The 15,920-nt window shown below is 41.2% G+C and overlaps 1 protein-coding gene across 5 annotated transcripts in view; it reads right to left on the reverse strand.

The window, feature by feature from the left end:
- The window catches only part of LOC126293632 (F-box/LRR-repeat protein fbxl-1-like), a 72,361-nt gene that overhangs the window by 13,781 nt on the left and 42,660 nt on the right, over positions 1 to 15,920 (reverse strand). For 2 of the 5 annotated variants that reach the window (XR_007552327.1, XM_049986909.1), the window contains exon 7: positions 11,999 to 12,114. The exons of 1 other annotated variant lie outside the window; for it this stretch is intronic. Coding sequence is in view for 2 of the 4 variants with exons in the window: in XM_049986909.1 (XP_049842866.1) it covers positions 11,999 to 12,114 (116 nt within the window). In the remaining 2 variants the exon portion in view is untranslated. Of the gene's footprint in view, positions 1 to 11,889; positions 12,115 to 15,920 lie in introns of all 5 variants that reach the window. 2 more of the 5 variants (XR_007552326.1, XM_049986907.1) reach the window with 1 other exon arrangement.

Here is a 15,920-nt window from a genome sequence, read left to right on the forward strand (position 1 = left end):
GGTGCTTGCCGTGTAGTATTTTCTTTTCCCAGTTGTAAATAGCCTATCGCTCCCTGTATTTTACCCCTGCCACCTTCAGAATTTGAAAAAGAATATTCCAGTCAATATTGTCAAAAGCTTTCTCTAAGTCTACAAATGCTAGAAATGTAGGTGTGCCTTTCCTTAATCTTTCTTCTAAGATAAGTCGTAGGATCAGTATTGCCTCAAGTGTTCCAACATTTCTATAGAATCCACACTGATCTTCCCCTTTCTTTGTATCTGTTGATGTTATGTGATCTAAAGGGTTGTAGAAGTGGTTATGAAAGTGCAGTGGTGTAGCCGATGTATTTATACGAGTGATTGCTTTGTGTATTTTGCTAGTTTCTGCTTGTTCCATAAAGAATTTTCTTAAATTGTCTACCTGTTCATAATGTAGGTTTTTTATGTCGATAAATCCCAATCCTCCTTCCTTTCTGCTTAATGTGAATCTTTCTGTTGCTGAATGTATGTGATGTATATTTGTGGCATTGTGATCATGTAAGTGTATTGAGTGCTTCTAGGTCTGTGTTACTCCATTTCACTACTCCAAATGAGTAGGTCAATATTGGTATAGCATAAGTATTTATAGCTTTTGTCTTGTTTGTTGCTGTCAATTCTGTTTTCAGTATTTTTGTTAGTCTTTGTCTATATTTTTCTATTAGTTCTTCTTTAATATTTGTATTATCTATTCCTATTTTTTGTTTCTATCCTAGATATTTATAAGTATCTGTTTTTTCCATCGCTTCTATGCAGTCACTGTGGTTATCCAATATGTAATTTCTTGTTTAGTGTATTTTCCCTTGACTATCCTACTTTTCTTACATTTGTCTGTTCCAAAAGCCATATTTATATCATTGCTGAACACTTCTGTTATCTTTAGTAATTGGTTGAGTTGCTGATTTGTTGCAGCCAGTAGTTTTAGGTCATCCATATATAGCAAATTTGTGATTTTGTGTGGGTATGTTCCAGTAATATTGTATCCATAATTTGTATTATTTAGCATGTTGGATAGTGGGTTCAGGGCAAGGCAGAAGCAGAAAGGACTTAATGAGTCTCCTTGGTATATTCCACACTTAATCTGTATTGGCTGTGATGTGATATTATTTGAATTTGTTTGGATATTAAATGTGGTTTTCCAATTTTTCATTACTGTGTTTAGGAACTGTATCAATTTAGGATCTACTTTGTATATTTCCAATATTTGTAGTAACCATGAGTGGGGTACACTATCAAAAGCTTTTCGGTAATCAATGTATGCGTAGTGTAGCGACCTTTGTTTAGTTTTAGCTTGATATGTCACCCTGCAGCTATTATCAGTTGCTCTTTACATCCTCATGCTCCTTTGCAACAGCCTTTTCGTTCTTCATTTATAATTATGTTCTGTGTTGTATGTGCCATTAATTTCTGTGTAATTACTGAAGTTAATGTTTTGTATATTGTTGGTAGGCATGGGGGCAATACTTAGCTGGGTTTGCTGTGTCTGCTTGATCTTTAGGTTTCAGATAAGTTATTCCATGTGTAAGTGTATCAGGGAATGTGTATGGGTCTGCAATGTAACTGTTAAATAATGTATATTAAAAACAAAGATTCCAAGACTTACCAGGCGGGAAAGCGCCGGTAGATAGGCACAATAAATAAAACACACAAACACACACACAGAATTTCTAGCTTTCGCAACCAACGGTTGCTTCTTCAGGAAAGAGGGAAGGAGAGGGAAAGACGAAAGGATGTGGGTTTTAAGGGAGAGGGTAAGGAGTCATTCCAATCCCGGGAGCGGAAAGACTTCCCGTAGGGGGAAAAAAGGACAGGTGTATACTCGCACACACACACACACACACACACACACACACACACACACACACACACACACACACATCCATCCGCACATACACAGACACAAGCAGACATTTTCCCCCTAAGGAAAGTCTTTCCGCTCCCGGGATTGGAATGACTCCTTACCCTCTCCCTTAAAACCCACATCCTTTCATCTCTCAGTCTCCTTCCCTCTTCCCTGAAGAAGCAGCCGTCGGTTGTGAAAGCTAGAAATTCTGTGTGTGTGTTTTATTTATTGTGCCTATCTACCGGTGCTTTCCCGCTTGGTAAGTCTTGGAATCTTTGTTTTTAATATATTTTTTCCATGTGGAAGTTTCTTTCTATTTTATTTACATCATCATTAATTTGAACCCAACAATTAAGTTTGTTAAATAATTTTGTTACATGTGAATGTGTTGAGGTGAACTTCTTTAACCAGAAATTTGCTATTTTATCTTTTCCAGGGGCTTTCCAATTGTGAGTGGAATTAATTGCTTGGGTGACTTCATGTTGCAATATTATCACTTCAGGCATTTGTGGTATCATCTTGTATGTGTCTGTTTCTGCTAGTATCCACCGTGCATGCCTGTTGTATTGTATTGGGTTTGACCATATGTTGCTCCAGAAGTGTTCCATGTCTGTTATGTTTGGTGGATTGTCTATTTTAATGTGTGTATTATCTATTGTCTGGTAACATTTCTTTTGGTTTGTGTTGAATGTTTGGTTTTGTTTCTTTCTGATTTCACTTTTTTTGTATCTTCTAAGTCGTTTGGCCAATGCTTGTAATTTCTGCTTCTTTTCATGTAATTGCTCTATCGCTTCTTGTTGTGAGATTTTACCTAACCTTTTTCATTTTTTCTCTGATATTTCATTTCTTATAAATTGTGTTAGCTGTCTGATGTCTTTTCTCAGTTTTTCTGTTCTGATCTGTAGCCTGTGTTGCCATGCTGGTTTTGTGGGTTTCTTCTGTGTGTTGGTTGGTTCTGATCTCTGCCTAGTGTGTATATTTAGTGTAGTGAGTGCTCCTATATAAACCAGTAGTTGTAATGCTTCCATAGTTGTGTTTTCATTTATTTTGTTGTGTATGATTGTGTTGATAGTTGTTATTGTTGTTTCGACTTGTGGTTTATTTGGCGGTCTGTGCAAGAATGGTCTAATGTCTGTATTTGTGTCTTTGTATTCTATATATGTCAGCTGAAATTTTTCTTCTATATCTAACACGTGTGCCACTTCGTGTTCTATTTGTGCTTGTTCTGGTGGCTGTCTTAAGATTTTGTTTTCCTCTGATTGTTTAATTGATGTGTGTTGTTCTTTGTTTGTTTGTTCTGGGATGTTTGAGTCCATTACTTTATTTTCTTCTTCTTCTGATTGCACATTATTTTGTTCCAGTATTTGTTGTACTTGTTGTTTGATGTGTTCTAATTCTGACTGGGGTATCCTGTTATTTTTTATTATTACACGGATCTGAGCAGCTAGTCATTGTTCTGGTAATAAATGTTGTGTATACTTGTGATCTGTATCCAGTTGTGTTGGTTCCTAGGTTTGTTGTTTGGTAATAACAGAACTTGAGGTGTCAGTTAACTTCATCTGACCATCTCATCCTCTGTCTTTGTTTTCCTTCTAGGGTGGTTGCAGGAAGCATATCCTGCAAAAGACCTCTATTTGAAATTAAATCATTTTCCAATTGGCTATCAGTGTCGTTACCATTGTGGGCGGGCATAGGGTTCAAGCGTCGTCCCCGACCATGACGGCGCTTGTCCGAGGCTTCATTAGTTCTGTCCTGAACCAACTAATCACACTAAAAGGGGGGTTAGCCCTATTAGTGGTTTGTTCTTTTCGTCGCCTTTTACGACTGTCAGAACATACCGGCGGCCTATTCTTTTCCCGGGCCTCCACGGGGTTATTATTATTATTATTATTATTATTATTACTATTATTTACATTTTATGGCCTTCATTGGACCACTCTAGCCAATTTTATACAAAGAGTTTTTCAGTTTCCTGTCACCCCAGTACTTCTTCATTCTCTCGGATCCCATCCTTTTTTCTTCATCAGAAATCACCCTTCCTGTTGTCTATTTGTTGATTCTCGTTTGCAATCTGGTTTGTTTGCTTGTTTGTTTGTGAGTTTCCTGATTTTGTTAGTTTTGTTTCTTAGGTCTTCCAATGTAATCTGTAGCTCATCCATATCTTCCTTGATTCCTATAATCCACTTAATGTTGCATTTACTATTCCACAATTTTTCTGTTAATACATGTGTTCATTAAAACTGCACTTAATTGTTTGTTTGCTTGCTTGTCTGTCTTGATCAATATGGTTCTTAATTTCATGGATTTATCTTTAATAAGTATGACTCCCAAATATTTCTAATAACCAAGAGACCTTACTATCCCGAAATTTAATGTCAGATATGACCCACTCCTCCAACAATGAAATACTCTGTTTCTGGTATTCTCTGTACAACATTCTATGTGGCTCATGTGATCCCCACCCTCTGCAAAAATGACTTGGTCATCAGCAAAATGCAAAGCAAATAGCTTGTCATCATTTGTAGACATGCCAACATTACAGCAGGAACATTTCCATAACCTTAAGGAATAATTCAAGTAGTAAGTAGTAAGTGCTATTGTGCATCTTTGTCATAGCTTTTGGCCTCTGGAATCCCTCCAGATATTTTTGTAACTACTTTAATTCTACTAATTGCTATCATGGGGTTTCTTAAGGTGAATGAGAATAGTATGGGTCTCTACATTCCTGGCCAGTCTTTTTTTCATAACCTGTTTAAGGCAAAACATTATGGTCTGTGTGTGAACTTCCAGCATGGATGCCATTCTGTAGTTCTCCATCCATAATTTACATTTTGATTCTCACCTTTCTAATTTTCACTTATAATCTAGGGCAGCAACTTTGGTGACCTGCTGGCCTGACAGATGTAATTAATTACAACTCACAAGCTCTATCATAGTGTGGCACAACGTTAGCAGTCCCAGCACATAAAATCGAAACTACAGCATATGTGACATAAGAGGTATGTGAGCATGGTAATGAGAATGACAACACTGCAAGTGATCCAGTAATGCTGTGTTGTTCTACTTGTGTAGTGTGCTGTATTCATCCTTTCCAGATCTTCAGTCAGAGTTTCACCTTTGCACAGACATCACATAATTTTTGAGAGCACCTTCTGTGAAGCTGTGTTTTTGTTGTGTGTTATGAAAATGGAACAGCGGAATTTAGAGCAACATTATGCAATCAACTTTTGTGTTAAACTCGGGGAATCCACAAGTACGACTTTCAAAAAGTTGAACATGTCTATGGAGAACATTGCCTATCAAGAGACCAAGTTTTTCACTGGCCCAAATCTGTTTTGGAAGGCCAAGAACACAATGAAGACAAACGTCGCTCAAGAAGACTTCCAGTCTCAAAAACGAATGAAAACACAGAATGTGTGTGTTCTTGTGACCCATTAGACACTTTCACCGTATATCAAATTTTGATCAAAGATTTGCACACCTGCCAAAATGGCGTCGAAAAACATCACAACTAAGCAGAAGGACAATTGAAGAAATGTGTGTGTTGATCTCATTGAGAGGATTGTCAGTGGCTGTGAATGGTTCAGCTGCGTGGTCACAGGTGACGAATTCTGGATTTTTTAGTGCAGTCCTGAGACAAAGCAGCAAAGTGAGGAGTGGCACGTCGAGACATCTCCTACACCAAAAATGCTCGAATGAGCGAATCAAAGATCAAAACAGTACTGATTTTTCTTTTGGACAGTAGGGGCATGTTGCATATAAAATTTGTTCCTCCAAGACTGTCAACTAAGTGATCCAAAAATATGTCCTCAAAAGGCTCTGGGAAAGGTGAATCGAGTGAGACTGGACACCCAGACAAGTGGATGCTGCATCATGACAACACCCCTAGTCAAACGGCCACTTCCATCGTGATATTTTTTACTCGAGTGGTATTCCTGTTGTTCCAAAGGCTCTCTATTCACCTGATCTAGGTACTTGAGACTTTTCTTTTTCCAAAATTAAGGACTGTCTTAAAAGGATGTCATTTTGGCACTCCAGAGAACATCCAAAAGAATGTGACCATCATATTAGAGGCCCTACCAGTTGATACCTTTCAGCACTGCTACCGAGACAGGGAATGACTCCACCAGTGTAAGGACAATATTGTTGTTTCAGAAAAATAAAAATTTTGGCAGATAAAAATCAATCTCATTACTTTCTCATACAAGGTCTTTCATGAAATTATAATTGTCAACTTTCTCCTTCGAATGCCAAAATACACTGCTGGGAAAAAATTAGTACACATGGAATGATGATCGATTTTGATCCGATGATGGCATATGTCATCTGTGGGATAGTAGATGTACTGATAATGGTTTCAACACTATCCGCCAACTGATGGTGTAGTGACATAGTTACCACAGTGCAATCTGTGTCTACCCTTTAATAGGGAATGCTCACAGCCAGAAGGTTCAGTGTGTTGCAAATGTGTGAAGCAATCAGCAACCATGCCACTGAGACACACTCGTACTTCCTACAGCCAACTGAGTAAATTTGAAGGGGCTCAAATAGTGACCTTCCGGGTTGCAGAATGGTCTTTTTGGAGAATTTCTGCCCAAGTTGGACATGCTGCGTGAGTTGTGCAACAATGCTGGTATCAGTGGTCACGTGAATGCTCTTACACCCGTAGACGTACTTCTGGGCATCCACGCAGCACAGACACGACCGAGAATCATCATATTATAAGGGCAGCAGTGGCAGATTGTACAGCTACCATGCAAAGATAAAAGGGCTTGTGCACAAAGATGTGTCAACACGAACTGTTGTGAACTCGTTGTTAGCAGTAAGACTACAGGCGCACACACACCTCTAGCTCATCTTCCACTCGTGCCATAGCATCAATGTGCTGCACAGCTTGACTGGTGCCATCAAGCCTGCATGCAAGTGGCGACTGTCTCTGCTTACAACATAGACCTGGTGAGCACATCTACATCTACATGGATACCCTGCAAATCAGATATAAGTGCCTGGCAGAGGGTTCATCGAACCACCTTCACAATTCTCTATTATTCCAAACTCGTATAGTGTGCAGAGAGAATGAACACCTATATTTTCGTACTAGCTCTGATTTCCCTTATTTTATCATGGTGATCATTTTCCCTATGGAGGTCGGCACCAACAAAATATTTTCGCATTCGGAGGAGAAAGTTTATGACTGAAATTTTGTGAGAAGATTCCTCTGTAGTGAAAAACGCCTTTGTTTTAGTGATGTCCATCTCAAACCCTGTATCATTTCAGTGACACTCTCTCCTCTATTTTGCGATAATACATAACACGCTGCCCGTCTTTGCTTTTTCAATGTATTTTATCAATTCTATCCGGTAAGGAGCCCACGCCACACAACAGAATTCTAAAAGAAGATGGACAAGCATAGTGTAGGCAGTCTCCTTAGTAGATCTGTTACATTTTCTAAGTGTCCTGCCAATAAAACACAGTCTTTGGTTAGCCTTCCTCACAACATTTACTGTGTTAAGTTGTTAGTATTTGCAATTCCTAAGTATTTAGTTACATTTACAGCCTTTATATTTGACTGATTTTTGTGTAACTGAAGTTTAATGGGTTCCTTTTAGCACTCATGTGGACGACCTCACACTTCTCTTTATTTAGGGTCAACTTCCAATTTCTGCACCATACAGATATCTTTTATAAATTGTTTTGCAATTCGTTTTGATCTTCTGATGACTTTACAAGTCAATAAATGACAACGTCATCTGCAAACAACCTAAGATGGATGCTCAGATTGTCTCCTAAATCGTTTATATAGATAAGGAACAGCAAAGGGGCTGTAGCACTACCTTGGGGAACGCCAGAAAAGTCACTTGTGTGGTACACTGTCAAAAGCCTTCCAGAAACATGGAATCAATTTGAAATCCTTTGTCAATAGCACTCAATACTTCATGTGAATAAAGAGTTCATTATGTTTCACAAGAACGATGTTTTCTAAATCCATGTTGACTGCGTGTCGAGGTAATTCATAATGTTTGAACACAATATATGTTCCAAAACCCCTCTGCATATCGACGTTAACGATATGGACCTGTAATTTAGTGGATTACTTCTACTACCGTCCTTGAATATTGGTGTAACATGTGCAACTTTCCAGCCTTTGGGTATGGATCTTTAGTTGAGCGAATGGTTGTATATGATTGTTAAGTATGGAGCTATTGCATCAGCATACTCTGAAGTGAACCTAATTGGTGTTCAGTCTGGACCAGAAGACTTCCTTTTATTAAGTGATTTAAGTTGCTTCACTACTATGAGGATATCTACTTCTGTGTTACTCATGTTGGCAGCTGTTCTTGATTCGAATTCTGGAATATTTACTTCATCTTCTTCTGTGAAGGCATTTCGGAAGGCTGTGTTTAGTAACTCTGCTTTGGAAGCCTGTCTTCAATATTATCTCCACTACTATCACACAGAGATGCCATTGATTGTGTCTTGCCACTAGCATACTTCAGATACAATCAGAATCTCTTTGGATTTTCTGCCAGGTTTCGAGACAAAATTTCATTGTGAAAACTACTATAACCACCTTGCATTGAAGTATGCGCTGAATTTTGAGCCTCTGTAAAACACCGCCAACCTTGGAGATTTTGTGTCTGTTGAAATTTGGCATGTTTTTTTTTTTTTTTTTTTTTTTTCATTGTTTCTGCAACAATTGTCTGACTCGTTTTGTGTACCAAAGAGGATCAGATGTGTCATTTCTTAATTTATTTAGTACAAATCTCTCAACTGCTGCCAATACTATTTCTCTGAATTCGAGCCACATTCGGTCTACACTTGTTAACTTGGAAGGAGTGGAGATTGTCTCTCAGGAAGTTGTCAAGTGAATTTTTATCTGCTATTTTGAATTGGTGTAGTTTTTGTTTATTTTTGTAGGATTTAGGGGTTGCAATGTTCAATCTTGCTATAACAACCCTGTGTTCACTAATCCCTGTATCCCTTTTGATGGTCATTATTAACTCAGGATTATTTGTTGCTAATAGATCAAGCGTGTTTTCACAACTATTTACTATTCGAATGGGCTCATGAACTTAACTGCTCGAAATAATTTTCAGAGAATGCGTTTAGTACAATTTCGGATGATGTTTTATGTGTACCACCAGAATTAAACAAGTTTTTTTGGCAATGTATTGAGGATAAATTAAGGTCATGACCAACTATAATTGTATGAGTTGGGTAAATGTTTGAAATCGAACTCAAGTTTCCTTTGAACCTTTCAGCAATTGCATCATCTGAATTATTAGGTCAGTAAAAGGACCCAATTATTATTTTATTCCCGTTGCTAACAATGACCTCTGCCCATACTAACTCACAGGAACTATTTACTTTAGTTTCGCACCAAGATAAAATACTTTTAACAGCAACAAACATGTCACTGCCAACTGTGTTTAGCCTATTCTTTCGGAATACCATTAGAGTCTTTGCAAAACTATTGGCTGAACTTATCTCCAGCTTTAGCCACCTTTCAGTGCCTATAACAATTTGAGTATCAGTGCTTTATATTTGTGCTTGAAGCTCTGGTACTTTTCCAACTCAGCTATGACAATTTACAACTGTTATAACAATGCTTCCTGTATCTATGTTCTTCCCATGTTTGGCCTGCAGCCTCTGTGACTGAATCCCTTTTTGCATTTTCTTGAGACCCTATGACCTAAAAAACCACCCAGTCCATACTGCACAGCACCTGCTACCCGTGTAGCTGCCTCCTGCTTGTAGTGGACTCCCGGCCTATTTGGCGGAGCCCAAACACCGACCACCCTATGACCGTCTTATAGAGTGGAGTCATCTGTGACACGCTGTCCTTACTCCAGGTCTTATGGTCTGGGGTGTGATAAGGTACAGCTCTCATCCATCTTTGGCGTTTCTGGAGGGGACGGTAACCAGTATTCAGTACATGCAGAATGATGTTAGACCAATTCTTTTGCCATTCTTGCGACAGGAAAGTGATGTGTTGTTCCAACAGGATAATGCTCACCCACACACTGCCTGTGAAACTCGAGGTGCTCTGCAAGATGTGCAGCAACTTCCTCGGCCAGTACGATCTCTAGACTTAGTTCCAATTGAGCATGTGTGGGATACGATGGGTCGAGACGTGTTTGTGCAACCGGTTGAACAACTCTTACAAAACTACAAAAACAGGCCGTGCAGGCACGGCATAACATACCCCAGGACAGATTTCGCCATCTGTATCATCAAATAGATGGCAGCATCAGCACCTGCATTGCTGCCCCGTAGAGGCTACACTACATACCGATTTGGGTATTTCAGCATGGGTCAATACCTGATGCCTCAACACCGATCGTAATCAGTTCATGTACTCCCTATTTACTGTTGCAACAATAAATTCTGAGTGAATTGGAAACCTCTAAAACAACATACTACTCTTTATCTCGCAGTGTGTTTTATTCACTCCTACCCACATAGGGAGAAATGACCGTGATAAAATAGAAGAATTTGGAACTCAGAGGAAAAGATTAATATGTTGATTCTCCCCACACACTACTTGAAAGTGTAATGTAATGAGAAATACACTACTGGTCATTAAAATTGCTACACCATGAAGATTATGTGCTACAGACACGAAATTTAACCGACAGGAAGAAGATGCTGTAATATGCAAATGATTAGCTTTTCAGAGCATTCACACAACATTGGCGCTGCTGGCGACACTGACAACGTGCTAACATGAGGAAAGTTTCCAACCGATTTCTCATACACAAACAGCAGTTGACCGGTGTTGCCTGTAGAAACGTTGTTGTGGTGCCTTGTGTAAGGAGGAGAAGCGCATACCATCACGTCTCCGACTTTGATAAAGGTCGGAATGTAGCCTATCGCAATTGCAGTTTAACGTATCGCGACATTGCTGCTCGCGTTGGCCAAGATCCAATGACTGTTAGCAGAATATGGAATCGGTGGGTTCAGGAGGGTAATACAGAATGCCGTGCTGGGTCCCACTGGCCTTGTATCACTAGCACTCGAGATGACAGGCATCTTATCCGCATAACTGTAACAGATCGTGCAGCCACGTCTTGATCCCTGAGTTGACAGATGGGGACGTTTGCAAGACAACAACAATCTGCACGAACAGTTCGATGACATTTGCAGCAGCGCGGACCATCAGCTCAGAGACCATGGCTGCAGTTACCCTTGACGCTGCATCACAGACAGGAGCACCTGCGATGGTGTACTCGACGACAAACCTGGGTGCACGAATGGCAAAATGTCATTTTTTTGGATGAATCCAGGTTCTGTTTACAGCATCATGATGGCCGCAACAGTGTTTGGCGTGTATTAGTCATCGCCATACTGGCATACCTCCCGGCGTGATGGTATGGGGTGCCATTGCTTACACGTCTCGGTCACCTCTTGTTCGCACTGACGGCACTGTGAACAGTGGACGTTACATTTCATATGTGTTATGACCCGTGGCTCTACCCTTCAATCGATCCCTGCGAAACCCTACATTTCGGCAGGATAATGCACGAACGCATGTTGCAGGTCCTGTACGAGCCTTTCTGGATACAGAAAATGTTGGACTGCTGCATTGGCCAGCACATTCTCCACATCTCTCACCAATTGAAAACGTCTGGTCAATAGTGGCCGAGCAACTGGCTTATCGCAATACACCCATCACTACTCTTGATGAAATGTGGTATCGTGTTGAAGCTGCATGGGCAGCTGTACCTGTACGCACCATCCAAGCTCTGTTTGACTCAATGCCCAGACGTATCAAGGCTGTTAATACGGCGAGAGGTGGTTGTTCTGGGTACTGATTTCTTGGGATTTATGCACCCAAATTGCGTGAAAATGTAATCACATGTCAGCTCTAGTATAATATATTTGTCCAATTAATACCCATTTATCATCTGCATTTCTTCTTAGTGTAGCAATTTTAATAGCCGGTAGCGTATGAAAACGATCTATGGATCCTCTACCAAACACTTAAGTGTGAACTGCACAGTAATCATGTAGTGTAGATCTTTCCTTACCTGAGACCGACAAGCTTTCCTGGAAACTTATCAAATGGCACTCCAGTAACAAGGGAATGGTCGAGTTTCAGGCAGCGCAAACTGGACATTTCAAGGATACTGCTCAGACCTGGTTGCAACTTTGGAAAATCCATATTTTCCATAAGCAATGTGTGAAGTCGTGGTAACCCAGCAAGGTACGGGACCAGGGCTCCATCGAGACCTCTGCAGCGCGATACGTCCAGTCTGGAACAAACCACAAGTGTGCTTTCATTTATCTGAGAACAAATTGGTAGAGAAAAATGTAATGAATGTTACTTCCAGTTGTCAACTGAGAAACAGAGCTTCTTAGATGTAAATTAAAAAAATCATGAATGGCTAAAAGTATAAGTGCTATAAAAACTTCTATTTAATAGACAGTTTGGTAATTTTTTTGGAGAGGGGGGGAGGGGGGGGATTGGTTGTGGAGCTGACAGACATATTATGAGGAACGCTTGATAAGCAATACAACACATTTCTCTCCCCTGCCACTTTCAGTTGCAGAAATGAGGAATTTGTTGTAGAATATTCCCGCTTCAGCTCTTACAGTTTTACCAACCCCCTGTCTCAGAAGATATAGTTGCTGAACAGTTTAAAGAAAACTTGAGTCTCATTTCAAATAGGTACCCCACTCATACAATTATAGTCAGTGGTGACTTCTGTATACCCTTGGTATGCTGGAAAAATTATATGTTTAAAGCCAGCAGCTGGCATAAAACATCATCCGAAATTGCACTGAATGCTTTCTCAGAAAATTGTTTTGAACAATTAGTTCACGAGCCCACTTGAAGTGTAGGTGGTTGCGAAAGCATACTTGACCTCTTAGCAACATCCGCCCCATTTGCTGAATGGTCAGCGCATTGGAATGCCGTGTACTGGGGACCCGGGTTCAATCCCCGGCTGGGGTGGGAGATTTTCTCCCCTCAGGGACAGGGTGTTGTGCTGTCATCATCATTTCATCCCCACTGGCGACACACAAGTCGCCCAATGTGGCGTCGCACTCAATAAGACTTGCACCTGGTGGCCGACCTTTCTGCCTGGGAATTCCCGGCCACTGACACCATATGATCATTCACCTCTACGACTAGCAAATTTTGTCCAACAGTTTCATTTTCATGTGTCTCAGGGTTTATGACATCATATCTCTTGAACGAAGTGTCATGCAATCGTATGTCTTTGTAGGTACATTCTGTGGCATACGTGGATACCATCTGCAAAATGTATAGTGAACAGAGTCAGAAGTAATAAATTAAAATGTAATTTATAATGTGGTAGCTTTTCACACATGTAAGTGTTTGATTTCATGTCTCCTACACTAAGTGTCATACAATGATGTAATTCTTTTGGTACATTCAGTAGTACATCTGAATACTGTCTGCAAAATGTGTTACAGGTACAGTTCATAGTAAAGAAGCAATAAATTAAAATGACGTGCTTCACGTGACAGTTTTGCACGAACAGCAAAACGCAGTATGTGATAAACCTTTTTTACTGCATCACTTTGTAGGGTTCTCAAAGAGAAAAAGTTTCATAAAGGTTTTAGCTTACGTGAATGCTCTCATTCTCAAATACTGAATGACTAGAGTAGGGATATTCTCACATCGTGGGCTACACTGACTTTTTACCCCAACCCCCTCCCCTTGATAAGTGGGTCTTCTTGCCCCCAGAGTGATTCTCCTTTCCAGACCATACATGGTATGTGTTCCAAGTTTAGTGGAAATCGCTTCAGCAGTTTAGGAGAGGAGTCAAACTCCTGACCCCACCGACACCTCGCACTCCTGCCTTCTACCTACTTCCTAAAATTCACAAACCCAAACATCCCGGCCGCCCCATTGTAGCTGGTTACCAAGCCCCCACAGAACGTATCTCTGCCTACATAGATCAACACCTTCAACCCATTACATGCAGTCTCCCATCCTTCATCAAAGACACCAACCACTTTCTCGAACGCCTGGAATCCGTACCCAGTCTGTTACCCCCGGAAACCATCCTTGTAACCATTGATGCCACTTCCCTATACACAAATATCCCGCACGTCCAGGGCCTCGCTGCAATGGAGCACTTCCTTTCACGCCGATCACCTGCCACCCTACCTAAAACCTCTTTCCTCGTCACCTTAGCCAGCTTCATCCTGACCCACAACTTCTTCACTTTGGAAGGCCAGACATACCAACAATTAAAGGGAACAGCCATGGGTACCAGGATGGCCCCTCGTATGGCAACCTATTTATGGGTTGCTTAGAGGAAGCCTTCTTGGTTACCCAAGCCTGCCAACCCAAAGTTTGGTACAGATTTATTGACGACATCTTCATGATCTGGACTCACAATGAAGAATAACTCCTGAATTTCCTCTCCAACCTCAACTCCTTTGGTTCCATCAGATTCACCTGGTCCTACTCCAAATCCCATGCCACTTTCCTTGACGTTGACCTCCATCTGTCCAATGGCCAGCTTCACACATCCATCCACATCAAACCCACCAACAAGCAACAGTACCTCCATTATGACAGCTGCCACCCATTCCATATCAAACGGTCCCTTCCCTACAGCCTAGGCCTTCGTGGCAAACGAATCTGCTCCAGTCCTGAATCCCTGGGCCATTACACCAACAACCTGAAAACAGCTTTCGCATCCTGCAACTACCCTCCCGACCTGGTACAGAAGCAGATAACCAGAGCCACTTCCTCATCCCCTCAAACCCAGAACCTCTCACAGAAGTACCCCAAAAGTGCCCCACTTGTGACAGGATACTTCCCGGGACTGGATCAGACTCTGAATGTGGCTCTCCAGCAGGGATACGACTTCCTAAAATCCTGCCCCAAAATGAGATCCATCCTTCATGAAATCCTCCCCACTACACCAAGAGTGTCTTTCCGCCGTCCACCTAACCTTCGTAACCTCTTGGTTCATCCCTATGTAATCCCCAAACCACCTTCCCTACCCTCTGGCTCCTACCCTTGTAACCGCCTCCAGTGTAAAACCTGCCCTATACACCCTCCCACCACCACCTACTCCAGTCCTGTAACCCGGAAGGTGTACACGATCAAAGGAAGCACCCACGTGATTTACCAACTGACCTGCCTACACTGTGACGCTAGAAAGAAATGTGGGAATGACCAGCAACAAACTGTCCATTCGCATGAATGGACACAAGCAGACAGTGTTTGTTGGAATGAGGATCACCCTGTGGCTAAACATGCCTTGGTGCACGGCCAGCACATCTTGGCACAGTGTTACACCGTCCGGGTTATCTGGATACTTCCCACCAACACCAACCTATCCGAACTCCGGAGATGGGAACTCGCCCTTCAGTATATCCTCTCTTCTCGATATCCGCCAGGCCTCAACCTCCGCTAATTTCAAGTTGCCGCCGCTCATCCCTCACCTGTCTTTCAAGAACTTCTTTGCCTCTGTACTTCCGCCTCGACTGACATTTCTGCCTGAACTCTTTCCCTTTACAAATGTCTGCTTGTGTCTGTGTATGTGCGGATGGATATGTGTGTGTGTGCGCGCGAGTGTACACCTATGCTTTTTTCCCCCCTAAGGGAAGTCTTTCCGCTCCCGGGATTGGAATGACTCCTTACCCTCTCCCTTAAAACCCACATCCTTTCATCTTTCCCTCTCCTTCCCTCTTTCCTGAAGAAGCAACCGTCGGTTGCGAAAGCTAGAAATTCTGTGTGGGTGTTTTATTTATTGTGCCTATCTACCAGCGCTTTCCCGCTTGGTAAGTCTTGGAATCTTTGTTTTAGAGAATTAAGTTAAATTTACAAATTTGTTTTTGGTTTTCAATTTCGGAATGTAAAAGAGTCCTTACATTTCAGGCCAATAAATGTTCAAAGTGGTGCCCATTATTTGCTGCACACATTTGCAACCTACCGCGTAATGAATGTCTTACATGATGCAGTACATCTGGTATAACATTGCCACAGGCTGCCTCAATACAATGTTTCATAGCTTCTGGGATTGTAGGCACATAACGGTATGTGTATTTTTTTAATGTAACCTACAGAAAG

This window comes from Schistocerca gregaria, chromosome 10 (genome assembly GCF_023897955.1).
Source record: "Schistocerca gregaria isolate iqSchGreg1 chromosome 10, iqSchGreg1.2, whole genome shotgun sequence".
Taxonomy (NCBI): domain Eukaryota; kingdom Metazoa; phylum Arthropoda; class Insecta; order Orthoptera; family Acrididae; genus Schistocerca; species Schistocerca gregaria.